Genomic DNA, 21,510 nt, shown 5'->3' on the forward strand with positions numbered 1-21,510 from the left:
CCCTTTTATCCCATGACAACTTAATTTACATAAGAGCCTTTGGTGAGGGACGTTGTCAAAGGCTTTCTGGAAATCTAAGTATACTATGTCCCCTGGATCCCCCTTGTCCACATGTTTGTTAACCCCTTCAAAGAACTCTAATAGATTAGTAAAATACGATTTCCCTTTACAGAAACCATGTTGACTTTTGCCCAACAATTTATGTTCTTCTATGTGTCTGACAATTTTATTCTTTACTATTGTTTCAACTAATTTGCCTGGTACTGACGTTAGACTTACCGGTCTGTAATTGCCGGGATCACCTCTAGAGCCCTTTTTAAATATTGGCGTTAGATTAGCTATCTTCTAGTCACTGGGTACAGAAGCCAACTTAAAGGACCGGTTACAAACCATAGTTAATAGTTCCGCAACTTCACATCTGAGTTCTTTCAGAACTCTTGGGTGAATGCCATCTGGTCCCGGTGACTTGTTAAGTTTATCAATTAATTCCAAAACCTCCTCTACTGACACTTCAATCTGTGACAGTTCCTCAGATTTGTCATCTACAAAAGCCGGCTCAGGTTTGGGAATCTCCCTAACATCCTCAGCCTTGAAGACTGAAGTAAAGAATCCATTTAGTTTCTCCGCAATGACTTTATCGTCTTTAAGCGCTCCTTTTGTATCTCGATCATCCAGGGGCCCCACTGGTTGTTTAGCAGGTTTCCTGCTTATGATGTACTTAAAAAACATTTTGTTATTACCCTTTGAGTTTTTGGCTAGCCGTTCTTCAAACTCCTCTTTGGCTTTTCTCATTACATTTTTACACTTAATTTGGCAGTGTTTATGCTCCTTTCTATTTACCTCACTAGGATTTGACTTCCACTTTTTAAAAGATGCCTTTTTATCTCTCACTGCTTCTTTTACATGGTTAAGCCAAGCCACGGTGGCTCTTTTTTAGTTCTTTTACTGTGTTTCTTAATTTGGGGTATGCATTTAAGTTGGGCCTCTATTATGGTGTCTTTAAAAAGCGTCCATGTAGCTTGCAGGGATTTCACTTTAGTCACTGTACCTTTTAATTTCTGTTTAACTAACCCCCTCGTTTTTGCATAGTTCCCCTTTTTGAAATTAAATGCCAAAGATATTGGACCAAATTCAAATCCACTCTAAGCAGGAGCAACTCCACTGAAGCCCATGCCAGGGCTGCGTTTAGCTTTCAGACTTAAATTGAAAGGGAAGGGAGGGACTGATCCTGCTCTATTTTAAATCAGTGGGAGTCTTGTCAATGAATTAACCGAGAGCAAGATTAGGCCGTGAGGCAGTATAATTACCACCCTATGCGGTGAAACAGCAAAGGTTTCTCCTTTAATACACACTAATATTTTCTCTGCATGACACACACTCTATAGAAGAAAATGAATATTCCGAGCCAATATGATTATTTAATGACACTAAATCGCACATGAGAGTTCTAACTACAAAGCTCTTGAAAGCCAGGAATACCATTCTGGAAGACAAGAAGACTAATGTGGCAGGTTTTCACAGAGCCATGCTGTGGCTTGCAGACATTTTGATAGCTTCAAAATAAGTTTTAAAAGTACTACTGCAACTGAGAACTAAACTTGATCGAAATGATAAATGCAGGGTACTAGGGGTCTGACTCATGTAATCATATGGCACATCACACGTTCTCCAGTGGGTTTTGCTTTGTATGGAGCAATATCAGATTCTGCCCAGATTCAAATCTTCATTGTTCTGGTCCTTTTCTTTGATAGTCCTCAGTGTAACTGTTTCCTTGCCAATAAGCATCACTGACATGTGCATCTTTGTTCCATGCAGACTTTAATATGGTAAAACTAATGAGTTTTGGGTATGCAGGATTGGACCCTAAATGAGTAGCTTAAGTCTGGGCACTGAGCAGATAAGGGCAGACTCTCTCCCCAGAGGTTCCAGGTTTTTAAGTATTCCCTTGGCTCATCATCCTGCTTTTGACTCTGTACTTCTTTACCTTCTGTTCCCTACGTTTAGAACAGCTTCATCTTTCACGTATGCCAAGTCGCCTTTCTTTTCTCAAATCCTGTTTGGAATATTTTTATTACCCAAACTGACCGACTATGCAAAAAGTAAACCAACAAAAATGATGAAAAAGCCAACTCTAAAAATCAATTTTAATAATTTAAGGCAATGAGAACTTGTTTTTAAAATTATTTTTAACCCAAGAGCATCTTTAGACTGCTGGCTTTCACCTTCCATCTCTCCACTCCACTGCTATTTGGTCTTACAGCATTTGTCAGAATTACATTGTAAGCTGACTGTTTGTTTGTGTTGTGTCTTTGTAAAGCTCTGTTGACAAGTTCTATTTGCTATAAATAATTACTACTAGCCATTAGATGAGACCGAGTTTCCATTTGAAATATGCAAGGCTTCAGGACACATTTCATTCTAGTGAAGAAAAGAATAATTATTTCAAGTTCCCACATGTATTGAAATTTGTTCATTTATAGTTTTAGACTGCCAGGACACCTCAATATTCTTTATTAACATTTACTTATGGTTATGGTTTCACTTTACTAAGAGTGAAAATATACTACCTGCTTTGCATATGTTTCTAGCCCGAAAAAAAACATAAATGTACAAATGGCTACAACGTGACATTAATATCCCTTGCTTTGCTGTACCACGTTTGGGTTTATCTTTCCTCTCTTTGGTAGCTTATTCATCTGACAGAATACGCTGTGTGGATTGATACAGTGAGATAGCACACCAGCTATAAGAAAACTTTTGAGACAGCTTCCATATTTTTCTATTTCTTGTCCTCACTAGCTATTGCCAGCAGCACTAGCATGAAAAACTCTCTTCACAATCTCTCAGGCAGCATCATTGACTTGAATTGGAATAATGAAGAATAGGCTCTACTAAAAGTGAGAAAGGAACTACTCAGTGTGAGCAAAGGCATGACAATCTAGTCTAACAGTAGAAGCTAGGAATTTCTGGCTCTTAATATCTCTCTCTCTCATATAGATCCCTTGGGGTCTTGGGCAAGTCAATAAAGGCCAGATTTTCAATAGCGCTTAGCATCGAAAATGGAGGCTTGATTTTTCAGAAGAGCTTAGCTCCCAATTATCCACCATGCTGAGCTCTTCTTAAAATCTGATCATAGATATCACAGGGGGATCTATTGGGTGCTGAGTGCTTCCACCTTTTTTAGGTATCTAAGGGTATGTCTACACCAGGGCCAGCTCCACGCACCAGCTCAGCAAGCAGGTGCTTGGGGCGGCCAACGGAGAGGGGCGACACGTCTGGCTTTTCGGCGGCGGGTCCCTCACTCCCTCTCGGAGCGAAGGACCTACCGCCAAATTGCCGCCGAAAAATGAAGCAGCAGCGGCAGAGCGGCCGCCGAAGTGCTGCAGATAGTGATCACGGCTTTTTTTTTTTTTTTTTTTTCTGCTTGGGGCGGCAAAAACCCTGGAGCCGGCCCTGGTCTACACAGCAAAGAAAAACACGTGGTTGGCCTGTGCCAGCTGACTCAGGCTTGGGCTGGGGCTGTTTTATTGCTGTGTAAACTTCCAGTCTCAGGCTGGAGCCTGAGCTCTGGGACCCTCCACCCCACAGGGGCTTAGAGCCTGGGCTCCAGTTGAGTCCAGAAGTCTACACAACAATGAAACAGCCCCGCCGCCCAAGCCCCGCAATTCTCGAGTTCACTGGCACAGGAAGCTGCGAGTTTTTCTTTGCTGTGTAGACATACCCTTAAAGGGATATGAGTTCTTTTGGAAAATCTGACCCTTAGCCTCTGCCTCATCCCCGCTTCCCCCCTCCGCCCAGGCCAAAACAAAAGTAACACCTGCCTATTTCCGGTGTAATGGGAGGATTAAAGTTTGTAAATACTTCTACAACATTACTTTATAGAATTATTTGGTTTTAAATATGCTTGGCGGTTAATTTACAGCTGCTTATGATATCTTAATTGACTGATTGTGTCTCAGTTTCTTTGGGAAAGGTTTGCCACAAATGGAACAGTAACTACAGATGGCAGAATATAAAGCAAGATCAGAAAACCCACTGAAGTATACAGAAAGAATAGAAACTGAAGGGGAAAAATTTGAGTTAACATGACCTAGTCAAAGCTATTCCTTTCTGTTAAAATGAGATGAATGAGGAACTGGCCGTTCTAAAGAGAATTTTTCAGTTCACCATTCTGACACAAAAAGAACAGGAGTACTTGTGGCACCTTAGAGACTAACAAATTTATTAGAGCATAAGCTTTCATGGGCTATAGCCCACTTCTTCGGATGCATTCTGACTCAAGTACATCAAGCTTGACTTGGGGTAAGACATGAGTAATGCCAAAGTGAAACTATTTTTTTTATTGCAGTACTTTTCCAGTATTTGACAATCTACTTTAGAACTTATGCCAGTAAGACTGTATGACATCACACACAGGGCTCATCAGGGTGGGAACAGGAATCTTACACAGATGTGCCTGTGTCCTGGCTGCATGAAAAAGTTTTACCAATTATACAGCTACAGTTATACTGATATTTTGTTCTATATGGACACTTATTCAGGCATAGGAGCAGCTTTTTCCAGGTTAGCTTAACCCCCTTCACAAGCAACTTAAGCTAAACCATAAGAAAGGTCCTCTTATACCAGAATAAGTGTCCACACTGGAGTTATGCTGGTATAACTAGATAAGTTTAAATTTGCACCTTCAGTTACACCAAGAAAAAACATTTGCATGGAGACAAGCCTTTTTCAAGTTGAGGATTCAATACTTTACAGACAGGTGTTGTTATTTAGGAGTTTGTCAACTATTCATCCAGTCTTTTCCTGAACCTCTTTTGGTCTCTTCTCTATCCTCCTCACTGATCAGATGCAGAAAGAGGACCTCTCTGCTTCTCCTTGAGTTGCTAGAGCTGCTCTGTAGGAAAGGAAGAATGCACTCAGTCCTGTTGCTGCTCACAGCAGCTCTACCTAAGAGGAGGTGGAGGAGTGAGCACAGGCTTGAGTGGAGGGCTGTATGATGAGCGGTAATACACCTTTTGGCCAACAGGACTTGATGTCTGGAGCTAGGAGCTGAACAGCCTCAAGTTGAAGGGCAAACAAAAGCAGACAGTAAAATCAACTTTCCTATTCTCCTTTGTGCTGCTGTCAGTGGATACTGAATGTCTCAGTACTTTAAAGCATAGATTTTGAATAGACAAAGTGGGAGATTTTCAGGTCAAAAGAGAGATTCTCCCATCAAGCTGAGTGAGCAGTCAATTCAAAAATAGCTTATACAAGTGTGACTGTAAGAAAATTAGAAAAGAAGGGTTGTTGTTTTAATAGCTGTGCTCTTAAGCAGGAAAGACAGAAAAACTCTACTAGAGAAATGTTCTCCCAGTCTTGGAAGGAATAGATTACATTTTTTTTTCTCTTCCACTATAGTATATTTGAGATTCAAGACATTCAAAATAGTCTCACAATCAGATTTCCAAAGGGGATATGAACAACTGACATTTGTAGTAAGCACTATCCACTAAATATTCGAGTCTTGGCTTTGGTTTAAATCAGCTGTCCTTACTCAAATTCCACTAGTTTCTGGAGCTCGTATCTCCCTTAAATACTGTAGAATTCCTCCTTGGTGACATACTGCTATGAGTCAGTTATACATTCATTTGCAAATGTCATCCTTCCTATGTGCATACCAAGCTATAGCACACACATTTCCTAAAACCTCCCCTCAAACTTAACAGAACTACATTATTTATTATTTGTAATACCTAAAGGCCACATTCTGGTTTAGAGCCCCATTGGCCTAAGTACTGTATAAATATGTAGAAAGATATGGTTCCAGCCCCAAAAAGCTTATATTGTAATTTAATGACAATGTCAAGGGATGAACAAGTGTGATAAAACAGCAGTTGGCAAAGGAAGGTAGCAGCTACAGCAGTGGTGGGCAACCTGTGGCCCGTGGGCCGCATGCAGCCCATCAGTGTAATCTGATTGCGGGCCACAAGACATTTTGCTTACGTTGACAGTCCGCAGGCACGGCCTCCCACAGCTCCCAGTGGCCGCGGTTCGCCATTCCTGGCCAACAGGAGCTGCGGGAAGCAGCAGGCCAGTGTATAGAGAGAGGAAGAACGATTCTCTACTACCCTTCTATAGGCAAACTGGAAATCTGAATGGAACCCTTACAGGAACATGCTGTATATATTCTAACAGAAAGCACTTTGTTAGTCACAGTTTTATTTCATATATATGAAGGGAAAGCACATGTGTAATCCTGCTTCTAGGTAAATTAATAGCAAAGCAGAAATTGAAAAAAGTCTTGCATGGCTTATGCAGTCTGTTTTAGTGTGATAAATGGAAATGAGAGTCTCCATTCCATAGGGGGACAGACTGAAGTACATGGAAATGTACAGGGGCAGGGGGAGGGAGGCGTTTGCACCTCAAATTTTGGATGATCTTCCTGTCATAGAAATTTTTGTCCGTTCCAGCTGAGGAATAAGGAGAGACGGACACAGTTAGCCAAGCAAGGAGCCCCGGGAGGGGCGATCATTTTATTTCAACTGCAATTGGGTTCGAGCTCATAAGTTAGCAAGAACAAAGAAAACACTTACACCAAAGCATTATATGCAGTTGCTTATGATAATCTATCGCTCTATGATTGGCCAAAATTTGCCATCATTACCATACATAATTAGCAAGCTACATGTATTTGCCCATCTTGTGACCCCTTATTGTTCATCTATTTGCCCCCTTCTCCTTGCTTATTTTGCAAACTAAGCGGTTAGCTATCTACAGGACGCAGGCACAGAAAGGTCCATTGTCTCCAGGTTTGGAGTTTGGCTACATTTCCTCTTGAAGGAACTTCCTGACTATCTATAGCTGACCCTGCATTTTGTCCTTCTTCTTTCTCCTATGTGTAAGTGACAAATTTGCCCCCTGGCAGTTAAGTAGAATAATTTTATATCATTCCTAAACTTAACCCAGCCCATCTAATGGCTTTCAGGATTAAAACCTAAGGCATAGTTTTGCGGGGCAGAGATTGCGCCCGCTCTCCCCGCAGGTGATGGGTTTCCTCCTACAGCCTGAAGCACACCAGGGACGTGGTGGCAGGGGCTCGCTCAGCCCCCGTCTCGCTGCTGGGTGAAGGGCAAGGCCCCTTGCTCGCTCTCCCCTCTCTGGGGCCAGCGCTTTGCCCTCTGGCTTGTCAGCCACTGACCCATCTCCCGGCGCGGAGCGCGGGGCCCAGCCCTGCGGCGGTCCGACCAGAGCCCCTGGCAGCGCGGGGACCCCCGCCATGGCCGGGCCGGACAGCGCCCCTCACCCACCAGGCCTCAGCCCAGGCCGGGAGCTGGCACAGCCCCGCCGGGCCGCAACGCCTCTGTGCCCCGCAGCGCAGGATGCGCCTGCCCGGGTCTGCGGCGCCCGGCGCTGCTCCTTACCGCGTCGGGACGCGGGCCCTCGCCGCCGCCGCTGCCGGTTTGCCCGTTCAGCTCGAGCATCTCGGAGGCCGAGGTCGAGGCCATGGTGCCCTGGCCGGCCGGCTGCTCGGCCGCAGCTCGCTTGCCCGCAGGGGCCGCTTATCCGCCAGCCCAGCCGCGCCCGGTATCTGCCCTCCCAGCGCGCTGCACACACACATGCGGCGGCCGGGCCGGAGAGTCCCGCCTTGGAGCTCGCTCCGCAGGGGCTGCTTCCCTTTCCGCCCGGGATTCCCCTTCGTCCCGGCCGGATCGCGGTGCGGCTGCACGGGCAGAGCTGCAAGTGTCTGGGTGAGTGGCCAGAGGATGTTATAAAACGTTGGCGGCTCTGCCGGGCAAGGAGCCAGACCAGAAGAAGAAGCGGGCGTCCGGATTAACTCTAGAGGCAGCAGGTTTGAAACGAACAACAGGAACTATTTCTTCACCCGACCCAGGCACTCCTTGCTCGGGATGCTGTGAGGGCTAAAAGTATCACTGGCTTCAAAAAAAGCATTAGATAACATTCCTGGAGGATAGGTCCAGCGATGGCTACTGGCCATGCTCAGGGATGCAGCCCCATGCTGCAGGTGTCCCTAAACCTCTTACTGTCAGAATAAATTGCCCTATTCTGGTATTCCCTCTGAAGCATCTGGTGCCAGCCCCTGTTGGAAGACAGGGTAATGGGCTGGATGGACCATTGCTCTGACCCAGTGTGGCCGTTCTTGTCAGTCTTCCTGGAAGATGGGGAGAATAATAATCTATGGCCAGGACTACTCTAGGAACTTTTATCCTATAGCATTGTGGTAGGGCAAAGAATTAAAAACAACCAAACCGCCCATTTCCCCCAAAAGCCCTAGTCTAGACACAGTTCTGCTGGCAAAAACTTACAAGTAGAACCCCTATCTGACAAACTCATTGGGGACTGAGGACTTCATAAAATCAGGAAGTTCATAAAATGGAATATCTCAAATCACAATAGGTGCAGAGCATAAATTGCAGTATGAAGCATTGCTTCATTTTCTTCTTGTCCTGTAAACCATTGCAAAGCCATTTCCAATACACCAGAATGTGAAGAAAGAAGAACAGGAGTACTTGTGGCACCTTAGAGACTAACAAATTTATTAGAGCATAAGCTTTCGTGGACTACAGCCCACTTCTTCGGATGCATCCGAAGAAGTGGGCTGTAGTCCACGAAAGCTTATGCTCTAATAAATTTGTTAGTCTCTAAGGTGCCACAAGTACTCCTGTTCTTCTTTTTGCGGATACAGACTAACACGGCTGCTACTCTGAAACCTGTCAGAATGTGAAGGGATGTCAACTTGTGCTTCAGTGACATCATTTTCATTATGTGACTTTTTTTTTCCTTTCAGGAAAAATTGTTCGTATAACTGGTTGTTCATATCCTCCTAGTGTAGACACAGCTTATCCCAGCAAAAGAGTGCTGGTATAAAGGAAGTGTGTCTACACTAGGAGGGGTTTGCCAGTATAGCAATACCAGCAAATCTTTTCTAGGTCTAAACAAGGTCTAAATCTCTCAACACTCTTCAGAGGTAGGTAAGAGTTACCCCCATTTTACAGATTGTTGAGGAGCCACTTATTCACGATCACAAAGTAAATTTAGTATTCCTAATCCCAAATATTCAAAAATCCTGAGATTGGTTTTCAAAATGAGATGGGTTTTCTTTAAATATATTTTTAGTTCTTGCTTTCTGGTTTACAAACCTTTAGAACACACTCAGGACAGGTTTTCAAGCTTTTCTCTGGAACTGGGAGGGCTAAACATTTAATTAAAAAAAGAAAGCTGACATTCTCATAAAATAACATGACTCCAGGGGCTGGTGCATGAAGAAAAACACCAAATGTAAGACTCTCAATAAAATAACAAGAGTTGGTCACACTGCAAGTTAGAAGTAGATGGTAATGGAACCCACAAATCTTGATTCCTAGCCCACTGCACTAATCAGGGGACCACACTCTCCAAACATCTTTTAGATAAGTGGCCATTGTAATATACAAAATCTTATCGGTCTTTTAGTACAAGGACTATGCACTTCCTTGAAGTTCACTGTATGATGATTTTTAAATGAAAATAATCTTGCATAGTGCTTGCATTCAAAACACTTTACAAAATAGGGCAAAGATGTGCAGACATGAGGAACTGCATACAAGTGAATAGTTTCAGGGGGACTATCCACAGGCATAAATATGTGCAAGGTTGGGTCTTATGTCAGGACCTGAATTGCTTGTGATATCTATCACTGGCATGCAAGGAGATGGCAGCCAGCATGTAGCATACTATAGAACAATCAGGGATGAGCCATTTTCACCAAGGAGATGAAGGCAAACCCCCTACTCTGACAAAAAACACCAAGGAATCTTTAATGTCCATGCAGAGCAGATAAGAGCTCTGTTTAAGATGTTTAACCCCTTACATAGTAAGTAAATCCAATTATCTTCCTTACTAGGAAGCTTTGTTGATCCTGCTGGTTAATGGAGGGCTTTGGCAGATAAGCCATTCCTTCCAGGTTGGGCCGTGTAGAAATAGTTGTTATAATTCAATGGGTCAAACACAGCCAAATATGACTAACCTAATATACATCAAGAAATGGGGCTATACGGGAACTTGTACTTTTTGGGTGGATGAAGGCGCTTGACCTTAGACTTTGTATATCTCAACAGTAGAATAGTTATTTAGGTTGTAAATATCCTTTTTATTCATGGCCTACAAAGACCTTCAGATAAATGTCTGAAAAAATTGCATTTTAGAAAAAATATTTACTGAACCAATAACACTGGGAAGATTAAAAAGTCACCAATTTGAAATTTATTCTCTTAAAAAAATAAAATAAATTTCAAATTGGTGACTTTTTTTAATCTCAGTGTTATTGGTCCATTACATTTTTTTCTAAAATGCAATTTTTTCAGACATTTATCTGAAGGTCTTTGTAGGCCATGAATATAAAGGACATTTACAACCTAAATACTAATCTGTATCCTCCTTCCAATGTTTGTGGGCTTGCAATCTCCTTGTCCTATTTTTCTAGAAATATTTCTCTTCTCTATTACTGTGTGAATGACCCACATAAAAAGGAATGACTGACTGTATAGTGTACAGATTTTATGGTAAAGGACACCAGCACAGATCCCTAAAATAGGTAGAAACAGTGAAACTGACTACACAAAGTGACTACAACTGCAAAAAGTAAACAATGTGAAAAGAAATAGAGGAAAATAATTTCAATCACTTTTTTCCTGATTTTTTTTAAATTTACTACTGTTACAAGTAACATCTATGATTACCTAAGATTGAAAGAGTATAGATTAAAAAATTACATGGACTCTTCCTTTAACATACACACACATAATCCACTCTCAAATAGCATCATAGCTACAACTGAAATTGCTTTCCAACAGTGAAAAGGCTTTACACAGTTACAGGTTGATTGTTCAGTAGCTCTATTCTTATGCCGTTTAGATCTGAGTAATTGTATCTAAACATAGAATAATTCCTTAGTATATAATCCGATAAATTTCCATTATTAAAAATGTTGGCTCTGGCTGGGACTCATTCATCCCCCAGTTTAAGTTAGAGCAACTGAGATTATCCACAGCATAGAGACACTCCAACTTTCACCTTTTAGGCTTTGCTCCTTATGAAGAGATGTGGGCTAGAACTGCTACACTACCAAGGGATTCCTTCATCACACCTAACGCTCTCCAGCAGTTTCATGGCTTCTTTGCACCAACAGACAATCGCTAAAGGGCTGGCAGAATGGAGAACTTGGCTCTTTGCCAGAGGATGGTGTGAAGGCCAAGACTATAACAGGGTTAAAAAAAGAACTAGATAAGTTCATGGAGGATAGGTCCATCAATGGCTATTAGCCAGGATGGGCAGGGGTGGTGTCCCTAGCTTCTGTTTGCCAGAAGCTGGGAATGGGCGACAGGGCATGGATCTCTTGATGATTACATGTTCTGGTCATTCCCTCTGGGGCACCTGGCATTGGCCACTGTCGGAAGCCAGGATACTGGGCTAGATGGACCTTTGGTCTGACCCAGTATAGCTGTTCTTATGTTCTTAAAGTGCTAGCTATATACAGCTCTACCCCGCTATAACGCGGTCATGGGGAGCCAAAAATCCCTACCACGTTATAGCTGAAACCCCGTTATATCGGGGTAGCAGCAGCAGGGCTCCGACGGTGATTTAAAGAGCTCCGGGCTCCAGCCACTGCGGGGAGCCCCAGGCCCTTTAAATCGCTGGTGGAGCCCTGGTGCCACAGTCCCGGAGTAGCGGCCCTTTAAAGCGCCGGCAAGCCCCGCTGCCGCAGCCCTGGGGTAGGGGCGGCAGGGCTCCAGCAGTGATTTAAAGAGCTCCGGGCTCCGGCCGCTGTGGGGAGCCTGGGCCCTTTAAATCGCCAGTGAGCACCGCTGCCGCAGCCCCGGGGTAGCAGCAGCAGGGCTCCAGCGGTGATTTAAAGGGCCCGGGGCTCCCCGCAGCAGCCGGAGCCCCAGACCCTTTAAAGCGCCGCCAGAGTCCCGCTGCTACCGCGCTATATGCGAACCCATGTTATATCGGGTCGCGTGATAGTGGGGTAGAGGTGTAGTAGTATTAATCACGAAATTAAACTCATTCCTCTGCACCAGATTATTGTAGCCAATTCCAAACAGTATATGATCTTATCCAGCAAATGTGCTGCAAGGTTTGGGTGTCAGTTTAAGAGTGGAATTCTGATGTTCTCTTTGAATTTCATGGCGTGTTGTGATTTGGCGGAGCCTTTACACTTCCTGTAACATGGTTTATTATAGACTCATAGACTTTAAGGTCAGAAGGGACCATTATGATCATCTAGTCTGACCTCCCGCATGATGCAGGCCACAAAGCCGTCCCAACCCCTTTCCTATGTACAAATCAGTATGCATTTCAATATAGGATTACACTGAGTCACTGCTGCTAATCATTTTCTATTGGACTTTACAGTATTTTATACAAAACTGATTACTCAACCAACTATCAGCAAGTCACTAAACTTTTAGGTTTGCTACATTGCAGATAAAAGTGTGTGAACTGTCAAACATGTCTGAATGCAAACAAGCACAGGTTAGGCTTCCATATTTACTGCTAAACGTTACTGAAGAAAAAACTTTACAGATGAGTCCAATCCAATTGGTCATTAACTTCCTGTCTATAAAAAGTGTAATGTACATCAGAAAAAAGAAAAAAAAATATACAGCTTCTCATGATAAAAACCAGCAGCCATTTGTTTTAGTGGAATATCTTGGACGACTTAAAGAAAATTCCCATAATCTACAAATCTATACGGATTCATTGTGGACTTTAAAAAAAACAGAGCTGGATGGAAAGTCTGTATTTAGAGAAGATAGAAGTAAAGCTTTACAGCATTATGGACTCTCAGAAAAGTGAGAAAACACCATAGAATAATATTTGGAATAACATTTTGAAAACAAAGGTGTACTCTGAACTCCCCTGGTTATGTAGTGGAAATATAAAACGAGAAGAGGAGAGAGTAAAAGAGCTTAAAAAAAAACCCCACGCACATACTGCTGCTGCTTTGGACCACCATATCCAAGGTGACAGAGGGACATGACTGAAGCATTTACCAGGACAATGGGAAGGAATTGTGCAAGGGGTATTGTGGTGGCTTGTCAGGGGTGGGCCTGGCCATTCTGCCTATAGTGTTGCAATGGTCAATAGGGGCCACTGCAACAGGGTAATTATTGGGGCAGTTTGCTGCAAACTACATCACAGGCTGAGGCAGCTCCAGGACACAGGGGAGGCATATTGCTTCCCATCTTGGACCCTGTACTGGGCTGTGCGCTAGTGGCCTCTGCTGGTAGAGGCCAGCCTAGCTGAGCACGTGGTCAACCACTCCGTCAATTGCTTTATCAGTCATCACGATAATGCCTGATTAAAACCCCAATTTTCTTGGCCTGTAATAGCTAGAGCAGCCTTAAGGAGTAACACTGGTGAGTAGAACTGGTCAAAATTCTCTGAATTTAAATTTTTCTGTGATACTTTTATCAAAAATTCTGTTTTTGATTGCCCATGTATCCCCCCCTCTCCTTTCCCCTACACACTCTTTTTGATAGATTTGTTGAAAACATCAGGGGTCAACAAGTATTAATGATGTCCAGCATTCTGGCTGTAAGTCTAAAAGATTTGGGGAGGTGAACTTCAGCTCTGTGTGTAAAGAGCAACAGAGGGTCCTGTGGCACCTTTGAGACTAACAGAAGTACTGGGAGCATAAGCTTTCGTGGGTAAGACCCTCACTTCTTCAGATGCAAGCGTCTTGCATCTGAAGAAGTGAGGTTCTTACCCACGAAAGCTTATGCTCCCAGTACTTCTGTTAGTCTCAAAGGTGCCACAGGACCCTCTGTTGCTTTTTACAGATTCAGACTAACACGGCTACCCCTCTGATACTTGAGCTCTGTGTGTGTGAGGTACAGCAGTTCTAGATGGTTCTGGCATTATGCTGCCTATGATGTTTGCATGGAGCTGCCATACAAACAGATTTGTGGGATGTAGCCTGTTTTTGTAGTTTTATGGGGAAAGAGTACATATTAAGAAGCACTTTGGTCTCTGGTGTTTGACATAAAAGGGCTGGGAGCCAGGATTCAAATGCAGGCTGAAACACTCAGTGCAGCGTGTGACCTGGGGCAAAGCACATTCTCTTCTCATGCTTCAGTCAGTCCAACCGTTAGTGTGTAAAAGCAGAACTTTTTCTTCTTACCCAAAAAGGAGCATCTGAGTTGAGAGTTACTCTGAGTAAATTAAAAAAAAAATGTTCTAGTTGACTGCTTAATTTCTAACAATAAAGAAAAGACCCAGTGCTCCCTTTAACGTAATATTTACAAACCATTAGTCATGACTGCCCGTGATGGGAGGAGAGGTTATCAAGCTGTGACACGGAATTATAGAAATACAGGGCTCAAAAGGACCTGAAGAGGTCATCTAGTCCAACCTCCAGCACTGAGGCAAAACCCAAATACTGTATACCTAGACATGATCAATAGGAAAACTAGTAATGAACTAGTCACTTAATACTGTACTGCAAGTCATTCCGTTTGTTTAGGAACTGAAAGTACAGTCATTACAAAGTAATGAGAACCTGTGTGGTGTCTGGATTTCCTTACATGAGATCACCAGTCTAAGGAGAGAGCATGTGAATGAGCGAGTGTTATGAAGAAGGATGGTGAATGTTGTTAGGACTACCACTCAGATCAGCCAATGAAACCTCAGTTGCAGCCTTCAAGAGGCGCTGACCCCATTGCCCTACATCCTGGCATCTGAGTGAAATTCACTTTCAGATTGCGCTGGTCTCCCAAGCCAGCAGTGGATCATAATTAACCAGTTTTCCCAAGATGCTTATTTGGCGGGCATAAAACAGCACTGGTTTCTTAGTTATGGAGAATGAATGATCTGACTGAGGAATTATCATCATTTTTTTGCTAAACTCTTCTTTGTATCTAGCAATTCATTTTCTTTAACACAGTGCAGTTTATGGGGATGCAGAGCGTGTCTGAAGAGATTCCCAAAATAAAAAGTATGTGGTAAAGGCTGACATTTGTGGTCAGTACAAGAGTCTGGTGCTTCCTAGCCAGAGCACAAATTTAAAGCAATAGAACATGATACACTATAATCTCTGTGTGGGAAAGGAGGGCGTCACTCATTCCTGCCAAAGAATAAAATAGGGAAAGTTTTATTTAAGAAAAGACCCAAATGGGGAGGGAGGGATTGAAATATGAATGTCTGATAGAGTTATTGTACCTGGGAATAGAGGCTGCAATTCCAAAACCAACACTTGGTGTCAGTAATAGCTGTAATCCTGTTTATAATCTCCTGTCCCCACAGCACATCCTTCTTTATTGTATTTGCTCCTACATTTATTATTTAAAAGATGGCTTTGGCTGGCCGATACATTCTGAGCAAAAAATTTTCAGCACCTCAGTGGTAAGGTGTGTGCACAGTTTGTTCACTTGTTTCTTTTTAGGTCTACATTTTACCACTGTACCTCCTTTTAAAATGTTCACACCATATTGTTCCACACTCTGTGCCTTCCTTTTTGTGTTTCCTGCTACTCCTCCCAGCCATGCATTGTACCTTCCAACAAGTGTATTTTCATCTTAAATGAGAGACTCAGAATTGCTTCAGATTGCTTCATGAGACTTTGTTGCTCCAAATACCTGTCCTTTTTTACTCTGGATTGAAAATAGTCCCACCCTACCCCCAAATACCATAGATGAGTATATGCAGAGGAGTAATATGGGTGCAATTCAGAAAATCTTTAGGTAAGCAAATCATTGAAACCAAAATGATTTGAGATTTGGAAAGAAATTGGATCAGCCCTCCTAATATAAGCAGCACAGTTAAAGATTCAGATCATAAAACAATGCCTAGGAAAATATAGACTCCTTGTAGAGTCCAAAAATTAGTTGCATACTTTATATAGCAAGTGGCAGAAAGTCAGTCAGCTGTGTTGCAAAGAGGCAAGATGCTAGACCTGCCACCACTTGTGTATCTTTTATAATGCAAAATGTCTCATTTTCTAATTTGGGATTTGGAGTATACCTGTGAACACGAAACTACTATTCCACTGGAGTAGGGTTACAGCTCAAATAATAACAAAATATATTCGACAAAGTTTGCATGTTCTTCTGTCTATGATTTGTCTGAGCAGGTCATGATTTTCCTCAGATTAGCTGAAATGTTTGCAATATAGTTGAAACTTTTGCAGTATAGATTAGTTCACAAGCCATTAATTGAGTATTCAAAATACTTGGTTATTTTGACTGCTCACATAGGTCACCTTGGCTGTGATCCTCCAAACACTTGCATGCATAACTTTACTACTGTGAGCGGCCCTATTGATTTTACTGAGACTACTTGTGGTAGTAAAATTAAGTGTGTATGAGTGTTTGTAGGATTGGGGCTCTGCTATGTTTTTGACACTTGAATGAAGAACTCTTAGAATAAGGTTTCTGGAGCAATTACTGCAGTTTACAAATATAAAAGTTGTTTTCTATAAATATTCTCCAATATTAGCTTAAAAGAATTTTCAAATGAGTATTTTCCCCCCCTCAGCTATAATTAACCACATGATGCCTTCTTTAAAAGAAAAAAAATCCCAAACTAATGCCATTATAAGATTTGGTTTTATCCTTAAAGGTCTTAATGAGACTTTGTGCCATTAAAAACTGTAAAGTGGTGATTATTCTCTGGCAACAAGCTTCCCTTCTACTATTACACCGGCTGCTAAGAGACAAGCTTTGCTGATGGATTAAACACCCCCATCCTATTCTGGAGGTCATGGTCAATGGGAGTTTTGTCACTGATTTCAGCAGGGGCCCAGTTTAGTAGTAATTATGGAGCTTTACGAAGAATGCAGTCGTTACAGGACTTCATTTATACTGCTGCAGAGAAAGGGTTACATTTCTGTGTGAACTAAGGTTAGAAATCCTATGTCCTAATCAGTTAAAATTAATTTCCTACTTCTTGTTTAGAACCAAACCAATTAGCAAACAATTATTGCTGTGTAACACATTGGTGAAGAGTGTGTCACATGCCACTCTCTCTGGTCCACTAGATAACTGCATATGACAGTTACCAGTTACTGGAGTTATTCCTTTACTTTGAATTGTTAAACCTGTGCTGCTGTATTGAAGGGCCTGGGATCAAACCCTATTGAGGATACATATGAAGGGTTGTTAAGCCTTAATGCTCTCAGGGTCAGGCCAGTGTTCTATCTAAATGATCTCTATGTGCCTTTAAATACAAACACACACACTCAGAAGGTGGGGAGGAGGATTAGTTTGTTCCACCTTTGCAGTCAGTATATTCTGAAAAGAATTCAAATATTTTGCCTGTTCAGAGACTAATATAAAAGTAGCTATAGGCTTGATGCAGGAAATACTTGGTGAAATTTGATGGCCTGTATTATTCAAGAGGTCAGACTAGAGTCACTAGATAATCATAAAGGTCTCTTATGGCTTTAATATCTATGAAAATGTATGTAGGTTAAAAATCAGTCATTTTTATTTAGGAAAGAATATTGTTCTCTTACTCAAGGAAGAAAAACTCCCAGTAAAGTCTTTAAAGAAAATAGGGGAGAAAGCTCTTGGCTTCCCCCTCTCCGTTTTCTTTCATCAATACCCACCAAGACTAGCCTTTCAGGCAGACTTGGGCCTCTGCCAAACTTATCTATCATACATGCTGAAACCAAACAAATAGAGTGGCATATTTTTAGACCTACATCTAGATGAATTCTCCAGCATTGACACATGGATGTCTGGAACTCCTGACAGTCAGCTGACCCCAGCAATTGCAGCTTAAGAATATTTTATTTGATTTATTTAACAAGGCACTGTAATGCAGTTAGTTTTCCCAGAGAGTAGCTGGCATTACCCTAGGAAGTTGTCCTTACATAAACCACTCTTCCAGACTGTAGTGCTTGCATGGCTAGTCCCTTTCCCTTGGGCTTGCTGCCCTTTAAGCAGTAACACATTTCTCTATATTGCATCCTGTTCACAGTACACATCAAAACAGCCATACATCCAGAGCAACTCTCTTGACTGCACTGTGTTCTGTTTTTCACCGAGCGTTGTTGTAGCCGTGTTGTTCCCAAGATATAAGAGAGAGAAGGTGAGTGAGGTAATATCTTTATTAGGTCAACTTTTGTTGAAGAGAGACAAGCTTTCAAGCTTAGAAGAGCTCAATATAAGATCGAAAGCTTGTCTCTCTCACCTACAGAAGTTGGTCCAATAAAAGATATTACCTCATCCACCTTGTCTTTCTTTTTTACAGGCAGGTATGCACACTGGAAAAAAACACTTGATATTGCTAAGAAGTTTTCTGTGTGTGCATATATATATATATATATATATATATATATATACAGGCATCTAATATATCAGTGTTTCAGAGACAAGATTTCAATGTTAGCTGGAGACACCCTGCATCAGCTAAGGCCTTGGCTACACTTGGGAATTCAGCGCTGTGAAGCGCGACTGTAGTCGCACCGCCAGCGCTGCGAGAGCTCTCTCACAGCGCTGCATGTACTCCACCTCTCTGAGGGGAATAGCTTGCAGCGCTGCGAGCGAGCGTGCAGCGCTGCAGGCTCTGATCACACTGGCGCTTTACAGCGCTGCACTCGCTGCGCTCGGGGGGGGGGGGCGTTTTCACACCCCTGAGTGCAGCAAGTTGCAGCGCTGTACAGCGCCAGTGTAGCCAAGGCCTGAGGTTACTTTTCCCTCTCCTCCCATGGAAGGAGAGGGGAGGGATCGAATTAGTTAGTCTTAAAACAGAGAACTCTTTCAGAATCCTGCCAACAGCACGCCATACCAGTAAAAGAGAATCTAAAACAAAACCCCACTGTGAGCAATGCTGGAAATCAGACAAAGGAATCTGTACAACGGGACTACATTTCACACACTGATGGTGCTGTTTAGTTATAAACAATAGACAAAGACACAAACAACCAGCCTCTTAGTCCAAACTACAGTTCTACTTTATAGAGATTATTCATATTCCTCTCCAGAGAGCCTGCTACTCCACAACCTTCTGTTAGCTGATTCCAGGCAGCCAGGTTGTCAGATGGTTCCACTTTATTCCTGGTACAGATTTCATACGGGCATCTGGCTGTGTACAGCAGGACTTTCTGTTAACCCTGTCCCAGCAAAATCCTGTATGAGGCCTATTCATCTCATCCCATCCCCTGCTTTCCGTAAGATAATAGCACTCACTGTTTTCTAGGTGTTACCACACCTTGCCATCTCAGATACCACAATCTTAACCCTCTACTTAAAATAGGAAATAACTGTGCTAGTGGTTTGAGAATCCTCTGGCAATCAATAACTTTTTTATGGCGATGACTGGATTAGAAGGGTAGATCACTGACTGCTGCTGTTAAGGAAGCATAACACTTTCCATACTTTCCTTATTTTTTAGACACTCATAACGTTCACATTTTCAGGTTGATGTTTTCTAAGCATGATCTCTATTCCAAAATCATATCAGCTGCGTGTCTCTCTCTCTCTCTGAGTACCATGACTACATATAATATTAATGTATAACTTAATACACTTTCTCCAGTAGAGAAGAATGTTGCCTTTTCTTGTGGAAAAACTCTACAGCTGAACCCTGTGAGGGTAGAAAGTTGAAGTTCAATATGAATATTGCCCTTACTGAGTGTTCCAGTGAAATTTAATATTGACTTCATGGACTTACGATCATATGAAATATTAATGCACAAGCACAGCACATTTCACATCCAAGCACATAAAGTGACCAGCTAAGGAAAGCTGTGTTTGTGCCCACATGTGACTATCTTAGCTGCGTAGTGGAGAGTATGCTAAAGGCATGCACTAATAGAGAGGGCTGGCATGGGCTTTGTAAAGTGTGCAGGAAACTGATTCATTTTAGGAGTGCTGTAGCACCATTCTGCTAAAGGATGTGGGGCTAGGAATTTTGTTTGTGTCTAAAGAATTCCCCATTATGGAATAGCCACACTTCATTGCCATTTTATGCTAGCCAGCAAAGCATTCTCCTGAGAGGTGGAGCTCCTCAACCTGTTTTACCTTTTGGTTAAATTAATAACTGTCAAGGTGGGTGAGGTAATATCTTTTATGGGACCAACTTCTGTTGGTGAGAGAGACAAGCTTGTAAACTACACAGAGCTCTTCTTCAGGTTTTCTTCAGCTATGTGTGGCTCCCAAACTTGTCTCATTCACCAACAGAAAGTCGGTCCCATAAAAGATATTACCTCACTGTGGTGGGCTGTAGTCCCCACACCAGCCCTGAAGGAGTTGAATTAGGCTAGATGGATGCAATCAGCTAATTAAGCTGCAAAGGGGAGAGACGTATGCTGAGTGCAGGGAGCTAATTAGAAGGAAGCTCACCTGTGAAGGAACAGGTAGGGTTTCTGTAAATCCAGGAGGCTGGCAACACATGTGGGATAGTAGGGAGGAAGTCTGGAGTGTTTTTCTCTGGGGTAAGGGAGAAGGAAGGGGAGATAGGAGCTCGTGAGGAAGGGTTTACCTAGTAGGTCTAAGAGAGAGGGGTTTGACTAAGGAGTCTGATGAAGGAGGAACTTAAAGAAGCATGGTAGGAAGTAGTCCAGGAAAGAGAGTAGTAAGGTTGGTTTAATCTCCAACCTTAACTGCTTGCTATAGAGCTCTGGAGTGGAACCCAGTGTAGAGGGCAGGCCTGGTCTCCCCTACTAGCCTCTGCAGAGTGCTGTTGCTTGGAGCAGTGATGGGAAGACAGCCTGAGTCACTGAGAGTGACATAGTCAGGGCAGTGGGCATGAGGGCTGCCTGCCACTGCTTGTGCAGGGAGTCTTTGAAAGATTCCCCTTGAAGGGAAAAATCACAGCTGCTCTAGTCGGCAGGCTTGAGTCACAAAGCAGCCATACTGCAACTCTGTGAGTGGGAGGAAAGCTGCAACAGTGCAAGAGAAGGAAGAGGGTGCTGAACCAGGCAGATCTAATCCCCAGAATTGCTAGAAAGGGGTGCCACCCAGCGGTGAGTAGAGAACACCCTGTGACGCTTGCCCACAACACTGCAAACCACTAACTAGGAGACTATTAAATTCTCCATACAAAAAAACTGCTATGATAAAACTGTGGGTCCATGGTTAGGCTGTCAGAAATTAGGAAATACTGCCCTTATTGTAGAAAGCCCAATCTTAACCCTGCTCCTTTTTGCATATGAACTGTGATCGTCTTCAGTGCGTTGATCACATTCTGTTTCTCAAGTAATACAATGTAATCTAGTTTTCCTATGTTATATACATGTGCAGCATCTTGTCCTGTGTAATACTCTGTACTCCAAAAAGTTCATTACAGCATAGGTGCTGGATCTAAGGGTGCTGCTGCACCCCCTGGCCTGATGTGGTTTCCATCATATCCAGGGTTTACAGTTTGGTTCAATGGCTCTCAGCGCCTCCACTATACAAATTTTCCCAGCACCTCTGCATAACAGGCTACTACAGGAGAAGTAGGCTGGCTTTAGTTAACGGCTGCGGTCAGTGGAAGTGCCTGAGCTGAACTCCCCTCATGATAAAAGAGTGGGGGTGACTAGCA

At 42.8% G+C, this 21,510-nt stretch overlaps 1 protein-coding gene across 3 annotated transcripts in view; it reads right to left on the minus strand.

Annotated features, from left to right (window-relative positions):
- The window catches only part of NINJ1 (ninjurin 1), a 33,737-nt gene extending 25,650 nt beyond the window's left edge, over positions 1–8,087 (minus strand). Inside the window, exon 1 of one of the 3 annotated variants that reach the window (XR_010589065.1) lies at positions 7,404–8,086. Coding sequence is in view for 1 of the 3 variants with exons in the window: in XM_005305436.5 (XP_005305493.1) it covers positions 7,404–7,487 (84 nt within the window). In the remaining 2 variants the exon portion in view is untranslated. Of the gene's footprint in view, positions 1–7,403 lie in introns of all 3 variants that reach the window. The other 2 variants (XR_006174306.2, XM_005305436.5) reach the window with 2 other exon arrangements.
- Positions 8,088–21,510: the final 13,423 nt, after the last annotated feature.

Source organism: Chrysemys picta, chromosome 7, assembly GCF_011386835.1.
Source record: "Chrysemys picta bellii isolate R12L10 chromosome 7, ASM1138683v2, whole genome shotgun sequence".
NCBI lineage: Eukaryota > Metazoa > Chordata > Testudines > Emydidae > Chrysemys > Chrysemys picta.